The sequence below is a fragment of the Carcharhinus amblyrhynchos genome, chromosome 18 (genome assembly GCF_965287045.1).
Source record: "Carcharhinus amblyrhynchos chromosome 18, sCarAmb.v2.hapA, whole genome shotgun sequence".
NCBI classification, from domain to species: domain Eukaryota; kingdom Metazoa; phylum Chordata; class Chondrichthyes; order Carcharhiniformes; family Carcharhinidae; genus Carcharhinus; species Carcharhinus amblyrhynchos.
The window spans coordinates 39,256,181-39,282,364 of NC_137341.1; the positions used below are offsets into that span (position 1 = coordinate 39,256,181).

The 26,184-nt window shown below is 44.6% G+C and overlaps 1 protein-coding gene across 1 annotated transcript in view; it reads left to right on the plus strand.

The window, feature by feature from the left end:
* The first annotated feature begins 24,680 nt into the window (after window positions 1-24,680).
* Window positions 24,681-26,184, plus strand: part of rab26 (RAB26, member RAS oncogene family) — a 395,187-nt gene continuing 393,683 nt past the window's right edge. Inside the window, exon 1 of the mRNA XM_080206134.1 lies at window positions 24,681-25,115. Within this exon, the coding sequence (XP_080062260.1) occupies window positions 24,924-25,115 (192 nt within the window). The 5' untranslated portion in view covers window positions 24,681-24,923. The remainder of the gene's footprint in view (window positions 25,116-26,184) is intronic.

The following is a 26,184-nucleotide window of genomic DNA, read 5'->3' on the forward strand; positions in this document are numbered from 1 at the left end:
ACACGCACATTGATCACCACCCATCTCATCAATTCCAAAACATCTCCACAAGCCAGCGTTTGAAGAAATGATACACAGCCTTATCCCAGGAATAAATGAACACCAGATTATGGAATATTGGATGTCTGCATAAAATACACCTGCCAACTTTCCGAAGAGGAAAAATGTGAAGTAGTCACAGAAAGGACTGTTATAGAAACTGCAGAAACAACGCAACAGCTTTAAGGAAGTGTGTGTGTGTGTGTGTGTGTGTGTGTGTGTGTGTGTGTGTGTGTGTGTGTGTGTGTGTGTGTGTGTGTGTGTGTGTGTGTGTGTCAATATATATGGATGCTTTGTGTATGTGTATAGAGGTCTATATGAATGGGAGGGTCTCTGTGTGCATTGGGGTCCATGTATGTAGGGGTCTCTATGTATGGAGGCTAAAGGGACCATCCTTTAAGACAGAGATGTGGAGGAATTTCTTCAGCCAGGGAGTGGTGAATCTGTGGAACTCTTTGCTGCAGAAGGCTGTGGAGGCCAGGTCATTGAATGTCTGTAAGACAGAGATAGATACGTTCTTAAATAATAAGGGGATCAGGGGTTATGGGGAAAAGGGAGGAGAATCGGGATGAGAAAAATATCAGCCATAATTGAATGACGGAGCAGACCTGATGGGCCGAGTGACCTAAATCTTTTCCTATGTCTTATAGTCTCATGGTCTGTTTATGTATAGGGGTCTGTATATTTGGGGATCTGTTTGCATATTGGAGACTGTACATGTGCAGAATCTGTTTGTGTATAAATGTGTCAGTATGTATGAGAGTCTGGTCATCTATATCAGGGCCTTTATGTACAAGAGTCTGTTGTGTGTATAGGTGTTTGTACCTGTGAGCCTTTGTTTGTGTAAAGGGGTCCGTATGCATGAAGTTCCGTGTGTATTGAGGTCTGTATATATGGGGATATGTTTATGTAAAGGGGTCTATATGTGTACAGAAGTCTGTGTGTATGGATTATGTTTGCAGGGGCGGGGAGAGGTTCATTTGTGTAAAGAGATCTGTGCATGTAGGGCTGCGTGTGCATTTGGAGTTTGTGTGTGTCTAGGGTCTATGTGTAGCAGTCTGTGTGTGTGCAGGATTCTATATGTTAGTGTGTATGAGTGGGAGGGGAGGTCTGTATGTGTAGGGGTCTGTGTGCATCTAAAGGTCTTTGTATATAGAGGTTTTTGTGTGTACAGGGGTCTCTATGTGTATCGGGGTCTATGTGTGTCAGCATGTCCCTATTGTCGGCACCTCTGTTTGTGTGCATGTGTGTATCGAGGTCTGTGAATTTAGGGATGTGTGTGTGTAGACCCTGTGTGTGTAAGGATCTGTTTATGTAAGGGTGTGTGTGTGTGTGTGTGTGTGTGTGTGTGTGTGTGTGTGTGTGTGTGTGTGTGTGTGTGTGTGTGTGTGTGTGTGTGTGTGTGTGTGTTGGGGAGGGGGCTGAGTGTATAGGGTCTGCAAATATTTGTGAGTTGTGGGGAGGGGGAGGTTGTGTGAGTATAGGTGGCAGTGAATGTATGGGTGTATGTTGTGGGGAGGGAGGAGATGGTAGTGTGTATAGGTATCTGTGAGTGTATATGTATGTGTTGTGGGGAGGGGGGAGGTTGTTTGTGTATCAGTGTCTATGAACGTATGGATGTGTGTTATGGGGAGGTTGTTTGTGTATAGGTGTCTGTGAATATATGACTGTGTATTTGTTTGGGGGGAGGTTGTTTGTGTATAGGTGTCAGTGAGTGTATGGGTGTGTGTTGTGGGAAGGGAGGAGATGATGTGTGTATAAGTATCTGTGAGTGTACAGGTGTGTGTTGCGGGGAGATTGTGTGTATAGGTATCTGTGAGTGTATGGGTGTGTGTTGTGGGGAGGCTGTGTGTGTATAGGTATCTGTGTGTGTATGGGTGTGTGTTGTGGGGAGGTTGTGTGTGTATAGGTATCTGTGAGTATATGGGTGTGTGTTGTGGGGAGGGGGAGGTTCTTTGTATATCGGTGTCTGTGAATGTATGGGTGTATGTGAGAGTGTTGTGTGCTGGGTGAGTGTACCTCCAACATTCTGCTCCTGTTCCTGGAGTTGAGTGAAATAACATAACCCATGATGGAAACAAACCAAAACAAAACCATGCACAATGTCCTTCAATTTCCAAAAAAAAACTTTCATCAACTGGGACAAAAGATACCCTTCACCTCTGACACACTGAGATATTGCAGGAATGGGTTTTGATTTTTATAAGTGAGAAAGTTTGCTGGTAGGTTCAGTATTGGACGCGACACAATTAATCTGCCAATTATTCTGTAACCAGCACACGTGAAAAAGAGGGAGAGAGACAAAAATAACTCATTGCTTCAAAAAGCCTTGGGTCTGTCAAAATGGACAAATATCAATAAATATTTAAAATGAGTTATGTTGCAGCTTTGTAGAATCTTTGTTAGGCTGTGCTTGGAAAAAAGTGTTCAATTCTGGTCATCACATTACCAGAAGGATGTGGAGGCTTTGGACAGAGTACAGAAAAGATTTACCAGGATGTTGCCTGGTATGGAGGGCATTAGCTATGAGGAGAGGTTGGAGAAACTTGGTTTGTTCTCACTGGAATGACAGAGGTTGAGGGGAGACCTGATAGAAGTCTACAAGATTATGAGAGGCATGAACAGAGTGGATAGTCAGAAGCTTTTTCCCAGGGTGGAAGAGGCAATTACGAGACAGCATAGGTTTAAGGTGTGAGGAGCAAGGGGCAAGGTTTAAAGGAGATGTACGAGGCAAGTTTTTTACACAGAAGGTGATGGATGCCTGGAAAGTGCTGCCGGGGAAGCATATTTGATAGTGACTTTTAAGGGGCGTCTTGACAAATACAAGAATAGGATGGAAAAAGAAGGATATGGTCCTGAGAAGGTAGGGGGTTTTATTTAAGATGGACAGCATGGTCAGTGCAGGCTTGGAAAGCCAAAGGGTCTGTTCCTGTCCTGTAATTTTCTTTGTTCTTTGTTCTTTTTGTTCAAATGCTTATTTGCAGAACAACTGAAATTAAAGTGAAACATTTACAACCATTGTCATGTATATTTTAACAACAAGAGCTGATTACAGCGAGACCAGTTGATGATAATCTTTATTTGATTAATCCAGCTAACTTGTGTGACTAAGGATTATTCAGTGCACACAGCCTGATATATTCGCCTGTGACCAGGAACACGGCAAGAATTTAATATTTCACTTCCCCGAATGGGCAGGATGAAGTTATTTATTCACGTCTCAATAATAGTAATCAGTGAGATGATGAACATGTCATTTTACCGGTGCGGACAGGCACTGCTGCCATAGCCCTGGTTATCAACACTGATATATTTCAATGCCTCTCTTAAATGCAAGAGTTTGTGAACGGGACCATTCTCACTGAACAAGAAACAGGAATTCTGCATCGCTTGGAAATGCTTCAACTCTTCCTCTCCAGCCAAGTGATCACACAGAGGGACAGAACATTCTAGAAGATTTAACTTACAAGTAACCTTGGATAAAGGCGTTCCCAATCTTCCAGTAACACTTCAATTTGTTTCGTCATTTGAAATCTTGATGCTTCCACCAGCACACATGCCTTTCTTCAGGACCCTGCTAAACAGCAGTAGATGAATTATTAATGCCAATACATGCACTATCAAGAAGAAATTAGATTTAGCTCTTGGGGCTAAAGGGATCAGGGGATGTGGAGGGAAAGAGAACAGAAAGATTTACTAGCATGCTACCGGAACTTGATAGTTTGAGTTATAAGGAAAGGCTGGATAGACTGGGACTTTTTTCTCTGGACCTTAGGAGGCTTTGAGTTGATCTTATAGAGGTCTATAAAATAATGAGGGGCATAGGTCAGCTAGATAGTCAACATCTTTTCCCAAAGGTAGGGGAGTCTAAAACTAGAGGGCAAAGGTTTAAGCCGAGAGGGGAGGGATACAAAAGGGTGCAGAGCGGAAGTTTTTTTTCACACAGAGGGTGATGAGTGTCTGGAACAAACTGCCAGAGGTAGTGGTAGAGACGGGTACAATTTTGTACCTTAAAAAGCATTTAGACAGTTATTTGGGTAAGATGGGTATAGAGGGATTTGGGCCAAACTGGGCAACTGGGACTAGCTTAGGTGTTTAAAAAAAGGATGACATGAACAAATTGTGCCTGTTTCCATGTTGTAAATCTCTATGACTCCATGATCTGGATATTGAATTTGGTGATCAGCCATGATCAAAATTAATGGTGGAGCAGACTCAAAGGGCTGAATGGCCTACTCCTGCTTCTATTTTCTTTGTTTCTATGAATTATAGAATCCCTACAGTTCAGTAGGAGGCCATTCAGCCCATCAAGTCTGCACTGACTCTTTGACAGAGCATCTTTACCCAAGCCCACCCCCAGAACCCCACATATTTACCCTGTTAATCCATCTAATCCACTCATCGTTGGACTGTGGAAGGAAATCGAAGCACCTGGAGGAAGCTCATTCAGACACGGGGAGAATGTACAAACTTCACTCAGAGAGCGACCCGAGGCCAGAGTTGGACCCAGGCCCCTGGCGCTGTGAGGCAGCAGTGCTAACCATTGTGCCACCATGCTGTGCCATGGAAATCTACAATATAAACCGAAAATGCTAGATAATCTCAGCAGGTCTAGCAGCATCTATGGCGAAAGAAACAGAGTTAACTTGCCAAGTCCATTGGCCTGTTTTCAGAGCTCTGCTGAGTTTGTGGAGGATTTTCTGTTTGTATTTCACATTCCCAGCGCTTACATTGAGAACGGAAGTCCTTTCTCCCCTGGCATGCAGAATCTGTGTCCTCACTGTTGTGGTTGCTTTTCGACCCGCGCGCTTTGCTTTATTCATTCGGCCCAAGGTGAGGGGATCTTGCGGCCTTTATTGGGTCTAATTCCAGAACTTTCTATTTGCCTGCCATTTGACACATTCCATTGCCCAGTTGGGTTGTAGTTGCCAACAGTGTGGCCATGGAGAGTGGCTGGGCCACAGCAGCTGTCCAGGGCGTGTATGTGTGTTTGTGGGTGTGAGTGGGGTGTGTGTCTGCGTGGTGGGCGGTGAATGCAAGATTGATGTAGAAGGTCAACCCTGATTGTTGTTAATATTGCTCGAGACTTCAGTTCTGCTAGCCGTAACACACTTCACCCTTTTTCTAATATTGCCTTTTTCAATCAGTTTCAACATCTAAAGTAGAATGAAAAATATGTAACTTTAATAACATTACCATTTAAAACTTAATAGAATTATGCTTGATTGAGTTGCCCACTGTTTGCTTTATCATGCATTCCAAAGTTATTAAAACTGTAGAATAGAACCATAGAATCCCAACAGAGCAGAAGGAGGCCATTGAGTCTGCGCTGATTTAGCATCTCACCCAGGTCCACCTCCCTGTAATGCAACACATTTACCATTGCTTATCCATCCAAATTACACATCTTTGGACACAAAGGTGCAATTTAGCATGGCTAATCCACTTAACTTGCACACCTTTGGATTGTGGGAGAAAACTGGAGCATCCACCCATGCAGACAAAGGAAGAACGTGCGACCTCCACACAGACAATCACCCGAGGCCGAATCTAGCCAGGGTCCCTGGCACTGCGATTGCTTGGAACACACTGCCAGAGGAGGTGGTGGAAGCAGATTCTATTACAACGTTGAAGAGGCATCTGGATAGATACACAAATAGGCAGAGAATAGAGGGATATGGAACATGTAGACACAAGAAAATATTTGTTTTGAGAGGCTCTGTGTTGGCACAGACTTGGTGGGTTGAAGGGCCTGTTCCTGTGCTGTACTATTCTTTGTTTTTTGTTCTGTAACTAATTCATCAACAAGGCCCACATTGGGGACCACTTACTCCTTAAATTTCCAAAGGTCCTGACTGTTCAGTTCTCTTTTTTGAACTGAAAACCAACACTCACCAGCATCCTGCTTGGTAGCTAACACAAAAGCAGTCTTCTCCTGCCCTTCGCAGAAATTGATGTTCTTTTCTCTCCCACTTCATGTCCCATTGTCCGAATCCAAAAAAGCAACTGTCTCCTCTCTTTGTCAAGGTGTGAAAACTATCACTTGGTTTTTAGTAGGTTTTGGTTTGGTTTCTTTTCCCATTATAACCAGATCATATGGGCCTGTCTCTGGGCAGAGTTTAGTATGACCAACATCTGCCTATCTAAAACATTCTGTTTCACCTTAAGTTTGCTTTGATTTGATTTATTATTGTCACATGTATTGAGATACAATAAAAAGTATTGTTTCTTGTGCACTGTGCAGACAAAGCATACCATTCATAGAGTGCATAGGGGAGAAGGAAAGGAGAGAGTGCAGAATGTAGTGTTACTAGATGTAGAGAAAGATTAATATAAGATCAGTCCATTCAAAAGTCTGATGGCAGCAGGAAAGAGGCTATTCTTGAGTCAGTTGGTACATGATCTCAGACTGTTGTATCTTTTATGTGATGGAAGAAGGTGGAAGAGAGAATGTCCGGGGTGTGTGGAGTCCTTGATTATGCTGCCTGCTTTGCTGAGGCAGTGGGAAATATAGACAGAATCAATGGATGGGAGGCTGGTTTGAGTGATGGACTGAGCTTTATTCACATTTTAAAACATATTTATATTGTAAAGTTCAACATTTGTAACAATGTTTGTGTTTTAACTGATGTACTGATTTTAATGAATCAATGGGCAAGGGGAGAGGAGGGAAGAGGCTGGTTGGGAGCTTTTGTACATGAGCTGTGAGGAGGCTCCGAATATTCTTCTTATCATCAGTTCCCCGAGTTATAATGCAGCTCTGAGATTCAATGATTATGGGGATAGGGTGAGAAAGCCTGGTTGATGCCTTGATCATTATTAATACTGTTGTTAGAGACTTCAGTTCTGCTATCCATAACACACACTTCATCCCTTTTCTGATATTGCCTTTTTCGATCAGTTTCGACATCTGAAGTAAAATGAAAAATATGTAGATTTAATAACATCATTTAAAACTTAATGAATTATGTTGATTGTGTTGCCCACTAAAGAATAAAGAACAAAGAAAATTACAGCACAGGAACAGGCCCTTCGGTCCTCCAAGCCAGCACTGACCATGCTGCCTGACTGAGCTAAATCCCCCTACCCTTCCAGGGACTCTATTCCCTCTATTCCCATCCTATCCATGGATTTGTCAAGACACTCCTTAAAAGTCACTACTATATGCTTACACTACCTCCCCCAGCAAGTTTCAGGCACCCACCACCCTCTGTGTAAAAAACTTTTCTCACACATCTCCTTTAAACCTTGCCCCTTAAACCTGTGCCCCCTCATAATTGATTCTTCCACCCTGGAAAAAAGCTTCTGACGATCCACTGTCCATTCCCCTCATAATCTTGTAGACTTCTACAAGGTCACCCTTCAACCTCCATCAATCCAGTGAGAACAAACCAAGTTTCTCCAACCTCTCCTCTTGGCTAATGCCCTCCATACCAGGTTAACATCCTGGTAAATCTTTTCTGTACCCTCTCCAAAGTCTCCACATCCTTCTGGTAGTGTGGCGACGAGAATTGAACACTATATTCCAGGTGCAGCCTAACTAAGACTGTAAAGCTGCAACATGACTTGACAATTTTTAAACTCAATGCTCCGGCCAATGAAGGCAAGCATGCCAAATGCCTGCTTGACTACCTTCTCCACTTGTGTTGCCACTTTCAGTGACCTGTGTAATTGCACACCAGATCCCCCTGCCTATCAATACTCTTAAGGGTTCTGCCGTTACTGTATATTTCCAATCTGTATTAGATTGTTTGCTTATATCATGCATTCCAAAGTTATTAATTCCAACAGTGCAGAAAGAGGCCATTCGGCCCATCGAGTCTGTACTGACATAGCATGTCACCCAGGCCCACCTCCATACAACCCCACACATTTACCATGGCTTATCCATCTAACCTACACATCTTTGGACACTAAGGGACAATTTAGCATGGCTAATCCACCTAACCTACACATCTTTGGACACTAAGGGACAGTTTAGCATGGTCAATCCACCTAACCTACACATCTTTGGACACTAAGGGACAATTTAGCATGGTCAATCCACCTATCCTACACATCTTTGGACATTAAGGGACAATTTAGCATGGTCAATCCACCTAACCTGCACATCTTCGTACTGTGAGAGGAAACTTGAGCACCTTGAAGAAACAAACTCAGACACGGGGAGAACATGCAAACTCCACCCAGATAGTCACCTGAGGCTGAAATTGAGCCAGGGGCCCCTGGTGCTGTGGGGCAGCAGTGCTAACCATTGTGCCACTGTGCCACCCCCTTCATCAGAGTAGCTCTGATGAAAGATCATCCAGACTTGAAACTTTAGTTCTATTTTCTCTCTACCGATACTGTCAGACCTGCAGAGATTTTCTGCCATTTTCTGATTTGTTTCAGATTCCAGCATCCCCAGTAATTTGCTTTTATCTTAATGCATAAGATGGAGACTGTCGTTATCACAATATACATGGTGGGGTCTGTATTATATCTATACATTAACAGTATTCTTAAATTCAATTATGGGAGGTGGTCATCATCGTGAAGCCAGCATTTATTGTCCATCCCTAATTGTCCCTGAGAATATGATGATGAACCCTCTTCTTGCCCTGCAGCAGCCAACGTGGTGTAGTCACCACTAGTTTGTTATTAGAGAGGGAGTTCTAGGATTTTGATGCGGTGATGATAATGAAGAAACTGTGACATATTTCTAAGTTACAACAGTATGTGACATGAAGGAAATCTTTCAGCTGGTGGTTGCGCCATGTGTCTGCTACCCCACCCCCTGCTCTCTGAGGTAGTAAAGATCATGGGTTTGGAAGGTACGGTCAAAGAAGTTTCAAATCTGGATGATCTTTCATCAGAGCTACTCTGTTCTCCCTGTGTCTGAGTTTGTTTCTTCAAGGTGCTCAAGTTTCCTCCCACAGTCCAAAGATGTGTAGGTTAGGTGGATTAGCCATGCTAAATTGTCCCTTAGTGTCCAAAGATGTGCAGGTTAGATGGATAAGCCATGGTAAATGTGTGGGGTTGCAGGGAGGTGGGCCTGGGTGAGATGCTATGTCAGTACAGACTTGAAGGGCCAAATGGCCTCCTTCTGCACTGTTGGAATTCCAAGTTCTATTCTATTGTTTTAATAACTTTGAAATGCATGATATAAGTAAACAGTCTAACACAGATTGGAAATATACAGTAATGCAGAACCCTTAAGAGTATTGATAGGCAGAGGGATCTGAGTTACTGCAGTGCATCTTGTAGATGATACAACTATTGCCACTGTGTATCAGTAGTGAAGGCAGTGAATGTTTAAGATCCTGGTCTGGGTTTCTTTGTCCTGGATAGTGTCAGCTTCTTGAACATTTTTGGAGCTGCACTCATAAGGCAAATGGCATAGAGTCTTAATCGTAGAGCTTTACAACACAGAAAGAGGCCCTTTGGACCACTGTGTCTGCGCCAGCCATCAAGCACCTAACAATTCCAACCCATTTTCCAGTGCATGGCCCACTATATATTATGCCCTTTCAATGCCTATCTAAATGTTTCTTAAAAATTGTGAGAGTTCCTGGGAGAGTATTGAGAGTAGAGAGTATTCCTTCCCACTCCTGACATGTAGATGTTTCACATAGAGGGTGTATATAGATGAGCTGCCTGAGGAGGTGGTAGAGGTGGGTACAATTACAACGCTTAAAAGACATTTGGACAGGTCTACAGAGATATGGGCCAAATGTAGGCAAATGGGACTAGTTCAGCTTAGGAAATCTGGTCGGCATGGGCGAGTTGGGCCGAAGGACCTGTTTCTGTTCTTATATCTCTGTGTTGAACAGGCCTTGCAGAATCAGGAGGTGAGTTACTCGCCACAGAATACCCAGGTCCTGGCCATGATCTTGTAATGTGTGGAGATGCTGGCAATGGACTGGGATAAACACAGTAAGAAGCCTGGTGTTGTGTTGTAACTCGGTGTTGTAAGACTTCTTACCATATTCTTGTAGCCACAGTAATTATTTGGCTGATCCAGTTCAGTTTCTGCTAAATGGTTACCACCAGGATGTTGGTGATGGGGCATTTGGTGAAAATAATGCCGTTGAATGGCAAAGGAAGAAGGTTAGATTCTCTACTGTTGGAGATGGTCATTGTGTGGCTTTTGTTACCAAATAAACTTGTTGGACTTTAACCTGGTGTTGTGGGATTTTTACGGAGATGGTCATTGCCTGGTGCCTGTATGGTGGTGAATGTTATTGTCTGGATGTTGTTGAGGTCATACTGCTTGTGGACTTGGATTGCATATGATAGGGTCCGTTCTATCAACACAGTATAGTTAGTGGAGTCTGTCCTATATAATGACAACATCTATACCAGAGTTGCTAGATATACAATATATATCGAGGGCTCTATACTCTAAACAAGTGTGTTTATTTTGCAGGCCTGGACTACAGTAACATTGCATCTGGCGGCATCTGTACAGTAGGCTGAGCATATATGATGGGGTGTAGACTATATAATGACTTACTGTGCATATTTATGTACATACTGGGATCTGCAGATCTGCGCATTTGTTGAGGTCTGCATGATTTCGGAATATACGAACTTGGGAGTAAAGAGCAGGGGTAGGCCATTTGGCCTTTTGAGTCCTTTCCGCCATCTGATAAGATTACGGCTGATCTGATTGTGGTATGTAGTAATGGGCTCTGTGTTGGTCATTATGATGTGATTTGATTTGATAATTGAATTGAATTTTCCGCTGGTTTAATTGTATTTCACTGTGATGTTATCACACAGCCTGTAGAGGGCACTATCCTAATGCAGTTCAACAATCAACCTCCATTGGGAGCTTCAATGAACCTGAATCATCCAGAGCAGGACAACTGGAAAATCTATTTCTGTTCCCTGGCAAGTAGGAATGTGTTTTAATTGTTGCTCGGAACAACTTGTTAACATAACAAAGCCTACAACTACTGACTTGAACGGTAGCCCGGGGCATCACAGTGGCACAATGGGTAGCCCTGCTGCCCACAGCGCCAGGGACCCGGATTCGATTCTGGCCTTGGGTCACTGTCTGTGTGGAGTTTGCACGTTGTCCCTCTTGTCTGCGGGGGTTTCCTCCGGGTGCTCCGGTTTCCTCCAACACTCCAAACATGCGCAGGTTAGGTGGGTTGGCCATGCTAAATTACCCCTTAGTGTCCAAAGATGTGCATGTTAGGTGGATTAGCCATGGTAAATGTGCAGGGTTATGGGGATGGGACAGTGCAGAGGGCCTGGATGGGATGCTGTTTCAGACAGTCAATGCAGAGTGATGGAATCCCATTTGACCCATCCAGCCTGCACTGACCATAATCCCACACAGGCCCTATCCTGTAAACCCACATATTTACCCTGCTAGTCCCCCAGACACTGAGGCCAATCAACCTAATCCACACATTGTTGGAGTATGGGAGAAAACAGGAGCACCTGAAGGAAATCCATGAAGAACATGCAAACTCCACACAGACGGTCACCCAGAGCCAGAATTGAACCCAGCTCCCTGACACTGTGAGGTAGCGATGCTAACCACTGTGCCACTATGCCAACTCGATGGGCCAAATGGCCTCCTTCTACACTGTGGGGATTTTAGGTTTCTATTCTAAGCTATGGAATGGCCAGGTGAGCAACTCCTTATGAAACAAAATAAGTGGAGGGGTGTTGGTTGTTATAAGACCAAGGGAGGGGTGGGTGGCAGGAAGGTGGTGATACCTCCCCCTGGTGGCCAGCATGTGGGCTTGCATGGAAACAAAGAGGCGAAGGGCAAGAGGATCGGAAATATAGACAAGCAACACGATGCTGGAAATACTCAGCGGGTCAGGCAGCACCTGTGGAGGGAGAAACAGTGTTAATGATTCAGGTCCCAGGTGACCTTTGGTTGGAAGTTTCTAGCAGACTGCCCTGGAGGTAAGGGACAGAAACCAGCAGCTGAAGTAAGGAGAAGGGGCAATCCCTTAAAACACAGGTCAATCGATCACCCGACTGTCATTCTGAGATGTGACGGGCGAAATCTTCGCAGACTCTTGGAGACACACTCGAAGACAGGAAGATCAGAGATGAGGGCCAATAAAATCACAATACCGCAGATGCTGAAAATCTGAAATAAAAACAGAAAGTGCTGGAACAACTCAGCGGATTTGGCAGCATTTGGGGAGAGAGAAACAGTTAACGCTTTGAGTCTGTATGACCCTTCTCCAGAAATAAGGGTGTTGTGTCGGTACCATGATTCGTTCCTGTATCCGTTCTCTTACTGGAGGCAGGGTGAACCTTAGCAGTGGCTACTGGCCTGGCCTATTTTGGGTCAAAACCAATTAACCAGTTAAAATAAATGAAACAAACTGAGGGAGCTACTAGGCCGGCAGGGGTGAGGAGTCAGCAGCGATCAACTGACAGCCTAATGAGAGGATGGCTCTGGGGGTGAACAGGGGGCTCTGTTCCCCTCCTGTGGGGTCTTCCCAGCAATGGAGCGAACTCCGCTGAGTGCCAAGCCCAGCTGCTCCACAAAGACAATAGCACAGTGGTTAACACTGCTGCCTCACAGCACTAGGGACCCGGGTTCGATTCCCAGCTTGGGTTACTGTCTGTGTGGAGTTTGCACATTCTCCCCGTGTCTGCGTGGGTTTCCCCCGGGTGCTGTAATTTCCTCCCATTGTCTGAAAGACATGTGGGTTAGATTTACTGACCATGCTAAATTGCTCCTTAGTGTCGGGGGGTACTAGCTAGGGTAAAATGTATGGGATTACGGGGATAGAGCTTGGGTGGGATTGTGGTCGGTGCAGACCCGATGGGCCGAATTGCCTCCTTCTACACTGTTGATTCCACGATTCTAAGACTGCGTCAGACCAGGTGGCCATCGGAGCTGGGAGACTCCATAAATCAATGACAGAGGTGAGGTTAGAAGAAGCCTCATCCACATCCTGAACGAGGGATGTTGATGGTGAGGCATTTGTCAGAGTATGCCGTTGAATGTCAAGGGAACAAGGACAGATTCTCTCCTGTTGGAGATGGTCATTGCCTGGCAGTTGTATGGTGTTAATGTTATTTGCTACTTGTTGTCTGGATGTTGTTGAGGTCATACTGCATGTGGACATGGGTTGCATAGGATGGGGTCCGTCCTATCAGCACAGTATAGCTAGTGGAGCCTGTCCTTTATAATGACAACATTTAAGCAGAGTTGCTATATATACAATATACATAGAGGGCTCTATACTCTAAACAATTGTGTTTATGTTGCAGGCCTGGACTATAGAGTGACATTGCATCTGGCAGCATCTGTACTGTATGCTGCGCGTATATGATGGGATGCAGACTGTATAATGACTGTATATCTGTGTTTATGTACATACTGGGAACTGCAGCTCAAGCCGAGGGAACTCCAGTTCCCCCCTCCCTCCCCACCCCCACACCCCCACCCATTTTCCAGAAGGTCTACCAGTTTTTGGCCACTTTATTTTTGAAATTTCAACACTTCTGGTGGTGTTTGAAGTGCCCTCCTGCTCTTCTTATTGCTTGGATTGGGGTCCTTGCCCTTCCAAAGCATTGGGCCCTCTGTCAATAGCAGGTGTGAAGGCCAAATGACAGGCTGAAGATGGTGTTTGAGAGCACACTATAGACCCTGCCGTGTGTAGAGGGGAATCTGGGAATGGGCCTGACTCCTGAAAATAAGTAATCGATTCTGCCCAATACCTTGACATCAGGTATTTCAATGTATGTGAGCCATGTAACTTGGTATTAATGTCTCTAAAAATGTTTAAGATCATTGGTCATTCATAAACAGCACAAAGGAAAGGGTGTTCTCCAGAATCAAATCAAAGCACAAAAAACATTTTCTTACTTGTGAGTGTTAGCAGAACTTCTGCTTAACTTGCTCTTTAGACGAGTACATGAATAAGATGGGAATGTAAGGATACGGCTTCTGTAAGTGCAGACGGTTTTAGTTTAGGCAGGCATCATGATCGGCGCAGGCTTGGAGGGCCGAAGGGCCTGTTCCTGTCTGTACTTTTCTTCGTTCTCTTTATTCTTTCAGTCTCAATCTCTATATAGGTCGAGTATCCTTTAATTGAATGGCCAATTGCATTTTGGATTTCAGAAAGTTCCAGTGTTTGGATACCAGCGGGCTAAGGCTAGGCTAGCTGTAGTCTGATGTAACAGAATGGCTAGAAAAGCGAAATGTATCACTGATTATTAAATACAAGGTACCTGTAATATGTCCCTTTTTAACGTAGGCAGCGCAGTGGCAGAGTGGTTAGCACTGCTGCCTCACATCGTTAGGAATCTGGATTCAATTCTGGCCTTGGGTGACTGTCTGTGTGGAGTTTGCATGTTGTCTGCATGGGTTTCCTCCAGGTGCTCCAGTTTCCTTCCACAGTGCAATACAGGTTAGCCTTTTGGTGTCCCAAGGTGTGTAGATTAGATATTTTAGCCTTGGGAAATCACAGAAACCCTACAATACAGAAAGAGGCCATTCGGCTCATTGAGTCTACACTGACCACAATCCCACCTAGGCCCTACCCACATATCTCTACATGTTTGCCCACTAATCCCTCTAACCTACGCATCTCAGGACACTAAGGGCAATTTTTTAGCGTGGCCAATCAACCTAACCCGCATATCTTTGGACTGTGGGAGGAAACTGGAGCACCCGGAGGAAATTGTCCCTAAATTATTCTCCCCTCAATCTGGTTTCCAATGTGGGTGCCATAAGCATAGACATGGGTCAAGGGTGGAGGAGGAAAAGCACATTGTTAAAATGGCGGCACGGGCTCATTGGGCTGAAGGGCCTGTTTCCTGTGCTGTGTTGTTCTTTGTTCTTTGAAACCCATGCAGACACGAGGAGAATGTGCAAACTCCACACAGACAAATGTGTGAGGGTTATGAGGATAGGGTGGGGAGTGGGCCTGGATAAGACACTCTTTTGGAGAGTTGGGCAAACTCAATGGACCAAATGGCCACCTTCTACTCTGTAGTGTTCAATGATTCTATGTTCGCCACAAAATATACAAATACAAACAACTTGACTTCCCGCACTAAAAGTCAATGAGATTCCAGAAGAAGTGGGGTTTTTGGATGTGTTCTCAGATCTATGGATAAAGTATACTTGTCCTCCTACAGTAAACTTCACCTAACACAAGCCAACAATGTTCTTTTATTTTTGGAGAATATTAAAAATAAAACTTAAATGTACTCAGTCCCCATCAACATAGATTCCATAGACATGCACAGTTATATCTTGTTCAGATTGATACTCAACATTGTAGGGGCAGGGGGGTGTGGGGATCCAGAAATCCCTGGGGCTGGGAAGTAGTTGAGCTTACACTTAGGCAGAATAAGGATCCATCCCAACTCTGATATCATTCCATTGCATTTGGATCAATCGCAACAACAATCTGCATTTACATAGGGTCTTTTGCATAGTCGCTTCACGTCTGTGTTATCAAACAAAATTGGTCACAACAGGGGACATTAGGACTGGTTGGTTGAGGAGGCAGGCTTTAATGACTGTTCTAAGGAGGCGAGAAGAAGGATGGAAGGCTTCAAGAGAGAATCAATGGATATGGGAGCAAGACTGAACAATGGAATGGAGGTACAGAATCAGCCATGATCTTACAGTTAATTAATGGCACAGTAAGCCAAAGGGTCTAATCGACATATTCTTGCTCCTATTTTGAATACAAATGTACATACGAACATTCAAAGCTATGAAGGTTAGGTGTTTGGGACATACTAAATGGCCCAAAATAACTGGGATTACAGGAATAGCCCCTGGGTAGGATTGTTGTCAGTGTAGGCTCGATGGGCCAAATGGCCTCGTTCTGCATTATAGGGATTCTATAATTCTATGATGAGGAGGAGGAGTAGTCCACTCGACTCCTCAAGCCTGCCCCATCAGTCAGTAAGATTTGATCTGATTTATTATTGTCACAGGTATTAGTATACAGTGAAAAGTATTGTTTTTTTGCGTGCTATACAGACAAAGCATACCGTACATAGGGAAGGAAAGGAGAGAGTGCAGAAAGTCATTGCTAGGGTGCAGAGAAAGATCAACTTAATGGCCGATCAGGTTATAACCTCACCTCTACATTCCTGCCTACCCCTCATAACCATTCAACCCCCTTGTTAATCTGGAACCTGTCTAGCTCTGCATTAATAATATTCAAAGATTCTGCTTCCTCTGTGTTTGGAGACTCATGACCCTTTGGGAGAAAACAATTCTCCCAATCTCCGTCTTAAATGAGTTACCCCTTTATTTTTATATGACCCCTATGCTCTAATGAATTCCAGAGCCCTGGGCTTAAACTGTTAAAAGCATAGCAGGCAATGGTGGGTTGGTAAAAATTGGGCATCTGTCAGATGCCAGGATAGGAGAAGCACAGAGGTAGAGGTTTGTGGAGCTGGAGGAGGTTACGGAGAAAAGGAGAGGGTGATTTTCTATTCTTCATTCGTGGGTCATAAGTGTCGCTGGCTGGCCAGCATTTATTGCCCCTCTCTAATTGCTCTTGAGAAGGTGGTGGTGAGCTGCCTTCTTGAATCGCTGCAGTCCACGTGCTGAGGGTTGACCCACAATGCCATTAGGGAGGGCTTTCCAGGATTTTGACCCAGCGACTGTGAAGGAACGGCAATATATTTCCAGGTCAGGATGGTGAGTGGCTTGGAGGGGCACTTGCAGGTGGTGGTGTTCCCATTTATCTGCTGCCCTTGTCCTTCTAGATGGAAATGGTGTGGGTTTGGAAGGTGCTGCCTAAGGATCTTTGGTGAATTGCTGCAGTGCGTCTTGTAGATAGTGCATACTGCTGCTACTGAGTGTCAATGCTGGAGGGAGTGGATGTGGTGCCAGTCAAGTGGGGCTGCTTTTGTTCTGGATGGTATCAAGCTGTTTGAGTATTGTTGGAGTTGCATTCATCCAGACAAGTGGGGAGTATTCCATCAGAAGACCAGGGAAGGGTTTGAAAAGAAAGATGAAAATTTCCAAATCAATCTTAACTTCTGATGAAGATCATTAAGATCATTTAGCAGTCATTATCGAATTATTTATGTATTTTTAAATTACTGATTTATTTTCCAATCAAGTTGTTAGTGTTGTTGATATAAATGGACAAATTTATTTGACTCTGTTATTTTTAACAGAGATTTTAACCTGTTTAAAATAACTAAGTCTTTTCCTAGATAATCAATTTTGGACATGAAAATTGTCTCTACAACACCAAAAGACAGACAAATGAAAATGATAAATATCAATTTTTGGTGCTGTGAAATTGAATCTGTCTTTTTAATTTCCTCCCCATCTGATGGCTCAAGTTCAAACATGGGCATATTGCAGCAAGGGGTCACTGGATAGCCATCGGATCAGGAATCTCAGATTAAAGTCAGTTATAGCATTCTGCAGTTATCCCACATGTGATTAGCTAACACAGCAGTGTTCCAGATTCAATTCCAGACTTATTGTTGCTGTAGGCAATGCCTCCATAGTCTTGTCCCACACCAATTCCTGCAAACTTCTCCATTTCAACAGCTCACCCTCTCCCCAGTGGCCTCTTCTGCTGATGATTGCCTCTTGTGCATACCGAGACCCCCATCCCTTTCACAAACCAGTGACTGCTGGAGCCTTCAGCTGACTGGGCCTGACACTGTCCTGAATAAGCAACCCCCTCCCCTACCCCACTTCTCACCATTTCAGACCCTACTTAGAACCTAGATCTTTGACCAAGTTATTGGTTGTCCCGCATAAACGTCTCCTGATATAGGGGGCAGATGGGATCGGGATACTAAACTTGTTGATTAGCCTTGATCGTAATGAATGGCGGAGCAAGTTCAAAGGGCCAAATGGCCTACTCCTGCTTCTAATTTCTATGTTTCTACCACTCCCCCTCATGTGTTTGAATGTTTTGCTTTGCAGATTGCAAATTTGCATAAATGCAAATTGTAGTTCTTTCCTAATCAAATCTCAATGTACTTGCCATCTGTAAACTGACTGTCAGCTTTTTTTTATTCATTTGTGGGTCATGGGTGCCGCTGGCTGGTGAGCAATTATTGCCCATCTCTAATTGCCCTTGTTCAGGGGGGCAGTTGAGAGTCAACCACATTGCTATGGCTCTGGAGCAATATGCAGGCCAAACCAGGTAAGAACCGCAGATTTCCTTCCATAAAGGACATTAATGAACCAGACGGGGTGTTCTGACAATTGAGAATGGTTTCATCGTCATCAGTAAATTCTTAATTCCAGATTTTATTTTATTGAATTTAAATTCCACCATCTGCCATGGCGGGATGCGAACCTGGGTCCCCAGAACATTAGCTGAGTTTCTGGGTTAATAGTCTTGCGATGATACCACTAGACCACTGCCTCTGCATCAATTGCTATTGATAGAAGAGAACAACATGAAAGAAAGAACTTACATTTCACAACTCTCATGACATCCCAAAATATCTATTGCATTGTAGGAAACAGGACAGCCAATTTATGCAGGGCAAACAGAAATGTGATGGTGACTAAATAATCTGCTATAGTGAAATTGGTCAGAGGATAAATAGAAGCCTGACCTATAACTTGTTCTTCGAAATCTGCTAAATGGCGTTTTATATGCCCATCTGAGAGAACAAGTAGTCTTGGTTTCACCCGAAAGATAGCAGGGGATAGCTTAGTGGCACAGTGGTTAGCACAGCTGCCTCACAGCGCCAGGGAACTGGGTTCGATTCCCGGCTCGAATCACTGTCTGTGCGGAGTCTGCACGTTCTCTCCGTGAATGTGTGGGTTTCCTCTGGGTGCTCTGGTTTCCTCCCACAGTCCAAAAAGATGTGCAGGTTAGGTGCATCAGCAGTGATAAATTCTCCCTCAGTGTACCAGAACAGTCACCAGAGTGTGGCGACAAGGGGATTTTCACAGTAACTTCATTACAGTGTCGATGTAAATCGATTTGTGACTAATAAATAAGCTTTCCTTTACTCACAGTGCCACGGACCCAGGTTCGATTTCCTGCTTGGGTCACTGTCCGTGTGGAATCAGCACATTTTCCCTGTGTCAGTGTGTGTTTCCTCCCACAGACTGAAAGATGTGCTGGTTAGGTGCATTGGTTGTGCTAAATTCTCCCTCAGTGAAACTGAAGTGTGGCGACTAGGGGATTTTCACAGTAACTTCATTGCAGTGTTAATGTAAGCCTACTTGTGACTAATAAGTTAACTTACCTCTGGCAGTGCGGCACTCCCTCAGCACCGCTCTGAGTTATGGCTGACACCTACCTGGAGGAATTCAGGCAGCACTGGGAGCTACCAACATAAAGCTTACGCTTCACATTGATGATGTGAAATATTATTATCTAATATTATAGTGTAACATTAGGTGTAATGAGCATTGAAATCACACTGTTTTCTTCAGTCCATTTTGAAACTAGTGAAGATTGTGAATGCAAACCCAACTATCAGGACCTCCCATATTGCTGACATGCACTGATGCAGCCACTGAAGGGTTAATAGTTCCAGGGCTGTTGCTGTACATCTGTCAGGCATCTTCATTTGATTGCCAGGAAGCTGGACTGCCTGTGTCCATTATCCAGTAAAAATGGACAACTGGGAGCGATTGCAAAAGCAGCAACCTAATCAAGCAATTTAAACATCATAAACAGGGAGGATGCAACGTCATTAACTTGCAACCAGCAGATGTGCCATGAAATGTGCTTGCAGCATTGAGATTGTTTCGGGGTATGCGTTTGGAAGTTTACGGCATGCCATTCACAATAATGTTTTTACACTATGCCAGCCCAGGGTTCCTGGCTGGCTGTGGCTGCAGCATCCTGTTCTATGGATGCAGGATAATGACATTTGCATTTATACAGCTGCTTATCACATCAAAACATCCAGAGTTGGCTCTGCACCCCGAATGATCTTTCAAAGTGCAGCCACTGTCGGTGTGGGATTGTGAGAGTAAGACAAGCCATTGAGATGCAAGCGTGACAGCGATTGTGGAGGGAGAAGAGAGCTGACATCTGTTCTCTCCCCACAGATGCTGTCGGACCTGCTGAGATTCTCCAACAATTTTCTGTTTTTGTTTCAGATTCCAGCATCCTCAGTTTCTTCCCTTTACATCATCGTGATGCAAGTGTAGCAACTTTATTTAATGGCAACCAAAGTTGCCTAAATGGGACCACCACACATCCAGTGTCTGCCAGCAAGACATCTTAACACTGATAATTTTAAAATAACAAAGCCAGTCTAATTTCAGTCTAATTAAAAATGTTCAGAATCACATGCTTTTTTTAGGTAACGTAGTGGATACAAAAACTGAATGTGAAACTTGTTACTTGTGTACATAGGAGCAGGAGTAGGCCATTCAGCCCGTTGAGACTGCTCCGCCATTCAATACGATCATGGCTGATTGGACGCTTCAATGTCTTTTACTCACACTCTCCCCATAACCGTCATTGTTAAACAGGAATCTAGATGCATTTAAGGACATGCTAGATAAATGCATGAGGGAGAAACAAGGAGAGAACTTTATTGCCAAGATGAGGTGAAGGGGGGTAGAAAAGAAGCTCATTAAAGACCATAAAACATAGGAAGAGAAGTAGGCCATTTGGCCCATCGAGCCATTCAAAGAGATCATGGTTGATCTGATCTAATTCCATTTTCCCACCGTATCCCCACAATCCCTAATTCCCTTACTGATTAAAAATCTGTCTATCTCAGCAGCATAAACTCTAAGGCCGGAATTTTACTGCCCCATCCACCATGGGAATCAAAGCGGGTCAAGGGCAGACAATGGGAAGGTCTGTTGACCTCAGGCAGGATTTTATGGTTTCAGAGCGAGTGAGGCTGTAAAATCCTGTCCTATATGGAGCATAAACACCAGCATGGGCAAGGTAGGCCGAATGGCCTGACCCTGTGCTATGAAGTGAAAACATCTGATTTATTTAAAACAAAACTATTTGCAATGGAAGTTACGTATTAGCCTCTATGGCATTTCCAAATAAAACTTCTTGATCTGAACTTTGATTGACTTTGTGTACATAACACCTCACTCTCCACCATCTTCCTTGTTTTAATGATAACTGCATGTTTCAAATAAAGAAGTTCATCAGCAAATCACTACCTGGAGTGTGTGAGGTTTCAGGTGTGGACAAGAGTGAATGTTGGATTCTTGCACCCAGAACAGTCTCTGGCTGTTATACACCACTGGAAACCATGGGGATATGAGGAAGATGGTTGCATGTTTAGTCCAGTAACTCAAGCTTATTCTCTGACAACATGGGTTCAAACCCTACCACAATAGCTTAAGTAATTTAAATTCAGTTAGCATGGTGGCACAGTCATTAGCACTGCTGCCTCACAGCGTCAGGGACCCGGGTTTGATTCTCAGCTTGCATCACTGTCTATGCGGAGTCTGCACCTTCTCCCCATGTCTGTGTGGGTTTCCTCCAGGTGCTCCATTTCCCTCTCCCAATCCGAAAGCCGTGCTGGTTAGGTGCATTGTCTGTGCTAAATTCTCCCACAGTGTATGCTAACAAGTGCCGGAGTGTGGTGACTGCGGGATTTTCCCAGTAACTTCATTGCAGTGTTAATGTAAGCCCACTTGTGACACTAATAAATAAACTTTTAAAAAACTTTAAGCTAAACTGGAATCGTGAAGTTACTCTCTGTAATGGTTGCTATGGCAGCTTTCATCAAACTCTGTGGTTCGCCAGATGCCCTTTAGTGAATGAAATCTGCCGTCCTTACCTGGCCTGGAGTACATTTGACTCCAGAACCACAGATTTGTGGTTGACTCTCAATTCCCCTCAATTCAAGAGCAACTAGTGATGGTCTGGCCTTGCAAATGATGCTGTCAACCCATGAAAGAATAAACAGAAATGTTTACCAGAAACCCTGATATCCATATTAATTGAAGTAACCATGGACAAAAGTTGTATCTGAGAAAGCAATGAATACAAGCCTGTTTTTGACTGTATCATTCTTTCAAACAGGGAACAATGATTGTACACAGAGTGTCTCTCAATTTGATTTGATTTGATTTATTATTATCACGTGTATTAGTATACAATGAAAAGTATTGCTTACTGCATGCTATACCATTCATAGAGAAGGAAATGGGAGAGTGCAGAAAGTAGTGCTACAGTCATAGCTCGGGTGTAGAGAAAGATCAACTTAATGCAAGGTAGGTCCATTCAAAAGTCTGATGGCAGCAGGGAAGAAACTGTTTTTGAGTCGGTTGGTACGTGACCTCAGATTTTTGTATCTTTTTCCTGACTGAAGAAGGTGGAAGAGAGAGTGTCCGAGGTGCGTGGGGTCCTTAATTATGCTGGCTACTTTGCCAAGGCAGTGGGAAGTGTAGACAGAGTCAATGGATGGGATGCTGGTTTGCGTGATGGATTGGGTTACATTCATGACCTTTTATAGTTTCTTGCAGTCCTGGGCCGAGTAGGAACCATACTAAGCTGTGATACAATTAGAAAGAATGCTTTCTATGGTGCATCTGTAGAAGTTGGTGAGAGTTGTAGCAGACATGCCAAATTTCCTTAGTCTTCTGAGAAAGTAGAGGCGTTGGCGAGTAGGTTGGGTCAATAGGTACTAATGATCATATAAACAGGTGTCTGACTTATCTCAGTGGGTCACGCTCTCACTCCTGAGTTACCAGATTATGGGTTCAAGACCCACGCCAGAATCATGAGCGAATGTTCTAGCCTGATACTCACCTGCAGTACTGAGGTGGTGCTGCATTGTCAACGATGCCATCCCATTACCTGAGATGTTAAACTGAGGCCCCTCAGGCCTACCTTCTCTAGATGGCAGCTACTTGGGGCAGGGGAGTTCTCCACTGATTACTCACAGCATCCCGGCTAATATTTCTCTCTCAAACAACATCAGTAAAACAGATGTAATAAAAGTGAAATACCGTGGAGGCTGGAAGTCTGAAATTAAAAACAACACAGGCTGGAAAAACTCAGCAGGTCTAGCAACGCCTGTGGAGCGAAAAACAGAGTTAATGTTTCAGCTATAGAGGAGTCACATGGACTTGAAACGTGGAGTTGTGCAGCACAGTAAGAGGCCCTTTGGCCCATCGCGCCTGTGCTGGACATCAAGCACATATTTATTCTGTTTCTCTCTCCAAAGGTGGCTGCCAAGCCAGCATTTTCTGCTTATGTTTCAATAAAACAAGTGATGTGGTCATTGTCAGGTGTGTGGGAATTGGCTGTGACCATAGTGACCAGACTTCACCAAGTATGTGATTGACTCAGAAACACGTTGGTATTAGGGATTAGTGGGTAAATATGCAGGGATATGGGGTTAGGGCTTGGATGGGATTGTGGTCGGTGTAGACTCGATGGGCCAAATGGCCTCTTTCTGCACTGTAGGGTTTCTATGATTCTATGAATGGCTCCTGCTCTGTCCAAGACTGCGAGAAACTACAAAAGGTCGTGAATGTAGCCCAATCAATCACACAAACCAGCCTCCCATCCATTAACTTGGTCCACACTTTCCGCTGCCTTGGGAAAGTAGCCAGCATAATTAAGGACACCACGCACCCCGGACATTCTCTTTTCCACCTTCTCTAGTCAGAGAAAAGACACAGAAGTCTGAGATCACTTACCAACCAACTCAAGAACAGCTTCTTCCCTGTTGCCATTAGACTTTTGAATAAATTACCTCATACTGAATTTATACCTTATATTAAGTTGATCTTTTTCTGCACCCCGGCTATGAATTTAACACTATATTCTGCACCCTCTCCTTTTCTTCTCCCCTATGTACTTTATGAACGGTATGCTTTGTCTGTATAGCGCAAGAAACGATACTTTTCACTGCATCCCAATACATGTTGCGGCCCGGTGGTACAAAGGTTAGCACTGTAGCCTCTCAGTGCGAAGGTCACAAGTTCGATTCCTGGCTTGGGCTGCTGTCTGTGTGGAGTTTACATGTTCTCCCTGTGCCTATGTTGGTTTCCTTCGGGTGCTCCAGTAACACTGCACCCTGCACCCTCTCCTTCCCTTCTCCTCTATGAATAGTATGCTTTGTCTGAACTGTGACAGGCCCACAATGGGTTAATGGTAGTTTTGGGGGGGGGGGGGGGTGAAGGGGGTTGCAGAGAAATAAAAGTTTATTTATTAGTGTCACACGTAGGCTTACATTAACACTGTAATTAAGTTACAGTGAAAATCCCTGCATCGCCACACTGGCACCTGTTCAGGTACATTGAGGGTGAATTTAGCATGGCCAATGCACCTAACCTGCTCCTCTTTCAGATTGTGGGAGGAAACCAGAGCACCTGGAGGAAACCCACGCAGACACGGGGAGAATGTGCAAACTCCACACACACAGTGACCCAAGCTGGAAACTGAATTTGGGTCCCTGGCGATGAGAGGCAGCAGTGCTAACCACTGTGCCACCCTAATACCAGGAGGTGTTGCTGGTGATTTGTGATGGACCCACAATGGGTTAAACAGCCAAAAGGTGTTTACAGTCCATTTCGTCCTCGGATCCCAGCCCCCTTTCTCCTTCTCTCTGCTTCCATTGGAGGGAGAAGGGACTGGGGCTCTGCCCACTGGCTGTCAGGGGTGTCAATCAGGCCTAAGGTGGGTGTGCCTGCTCTCCCCTCCCCTCCTGTGGGGCAGGGTAAAAGCGTGCAGGAAGCAGCAGCAATCCGGGCTGGCTGGCTGGCTGGCTGGCTACAGCTGGCAGCTCAGAGCGGAGCAAAGTGGCTGCGAGGGGGATGAGAGAGATGCGCTTCCCGGTTCTGACAGCGGATACAATGATCCCCACCGCCAGGTGAACAGCGAACAGCTTAAAGTTGCTGCCCAGATCGCAACCAGCAACACATAAGAGAGAGGAGAGGAAAAGAAAAAGGAGAAAACTCCTCCCAATTGTTGTTTTAAAGGACCTGCAAGACCTGGTTCGAGATGTCAAGGAAAAAGACACTGAAGGGTAAAAGTCACACGTCGCCCAGCAACACCCTGACAGCAGGCAAGGGGAAAGAGCAGGAGACAGCGAGCAAAAGCAGCTCGGGGGTCCACCTTCCCATTAACGGGGTGACTCTGCCCAGCAGACCCTCTCTGAGCAACAGCAGCGAGTTCTATGATATAGCTTTTAAGGTTGGTTCTCTCGGGGCTGGCTGACTTTAATGTGGCTAGTGGGCTAGATATTGTTGGTGGGAGGGGGGTTATTTTTTATTTTTAACCACCCCCTCCCTATTGTACTTGTTTTTTTTGTATTTTTAACTAAAGTCTCCCTCCAAGTCAGGATTCAGAAAGTGGCCAGCAGGTATTTATTTATCACTCCGCATTGCCAGAGATGCAAAAACATATTTTGTCAAAAGGGACGGTTGCTATTTTTACCACGCACGGCAGCAGGCCATTCGGCCCCACTGTTTATTCCTCGCATGAGTTGTTGTTATTTATTCGTGATTTTTTTTTTTGTGTTCCTGGCTGGGCTGGATGAAGCACTCCAGGACTTGTCAAAGCAGCTGGTCTCCCCACACACAGTCAGCCCCTTACACACACACACACCCCACACACAGTCAGCTTCCCCCAGCCCCTTACACACACCCTACACACAATTACCCCCTTTACTCTCCACATAGTCAGTCCCCATCCCCTTACACACACTCCACCACACAATCACCCCTCCCTTTACACACTCAGCCCCTTACACACACTCCATACATAATTACCCCCTTACACTCTGCATGTAATTACCATCCTCAAAGACACTGTCCACACAATCACCCACTTCCCCTTACACATTCTCCACATAGTCAGCCCCTTACACACACACCCCACACATAATTACCCCCTTTACTCTCCACACACAGTCAGCCTCCCACCCCTTACACACACTCCACACATAATCACCCTCCCCTTACACACACTCTACACATAATCACTTGCCCCTCCCCACTTCCCCCCTGTATACACACTCCCAAAATGATTGCTAAATCCAAGCCAGATCACAATTCATTTTGTTTTGTGCATACGAGGGGAGGCTATTTGGCCCTTCTCATTTGCCCAACACTTTTGGGAGTGAGGGGAATAGCTATTGAATTTTAGTCTTACTGCACACCCCCTCCCCCTTTTCCCCAGAGCCCAGCCAATCTTTTAATTTTTAAAACATTTATCAAATTGCCTCTATGTTCTTCCTCCTCCTCCTGCTTTTTGATGTCTT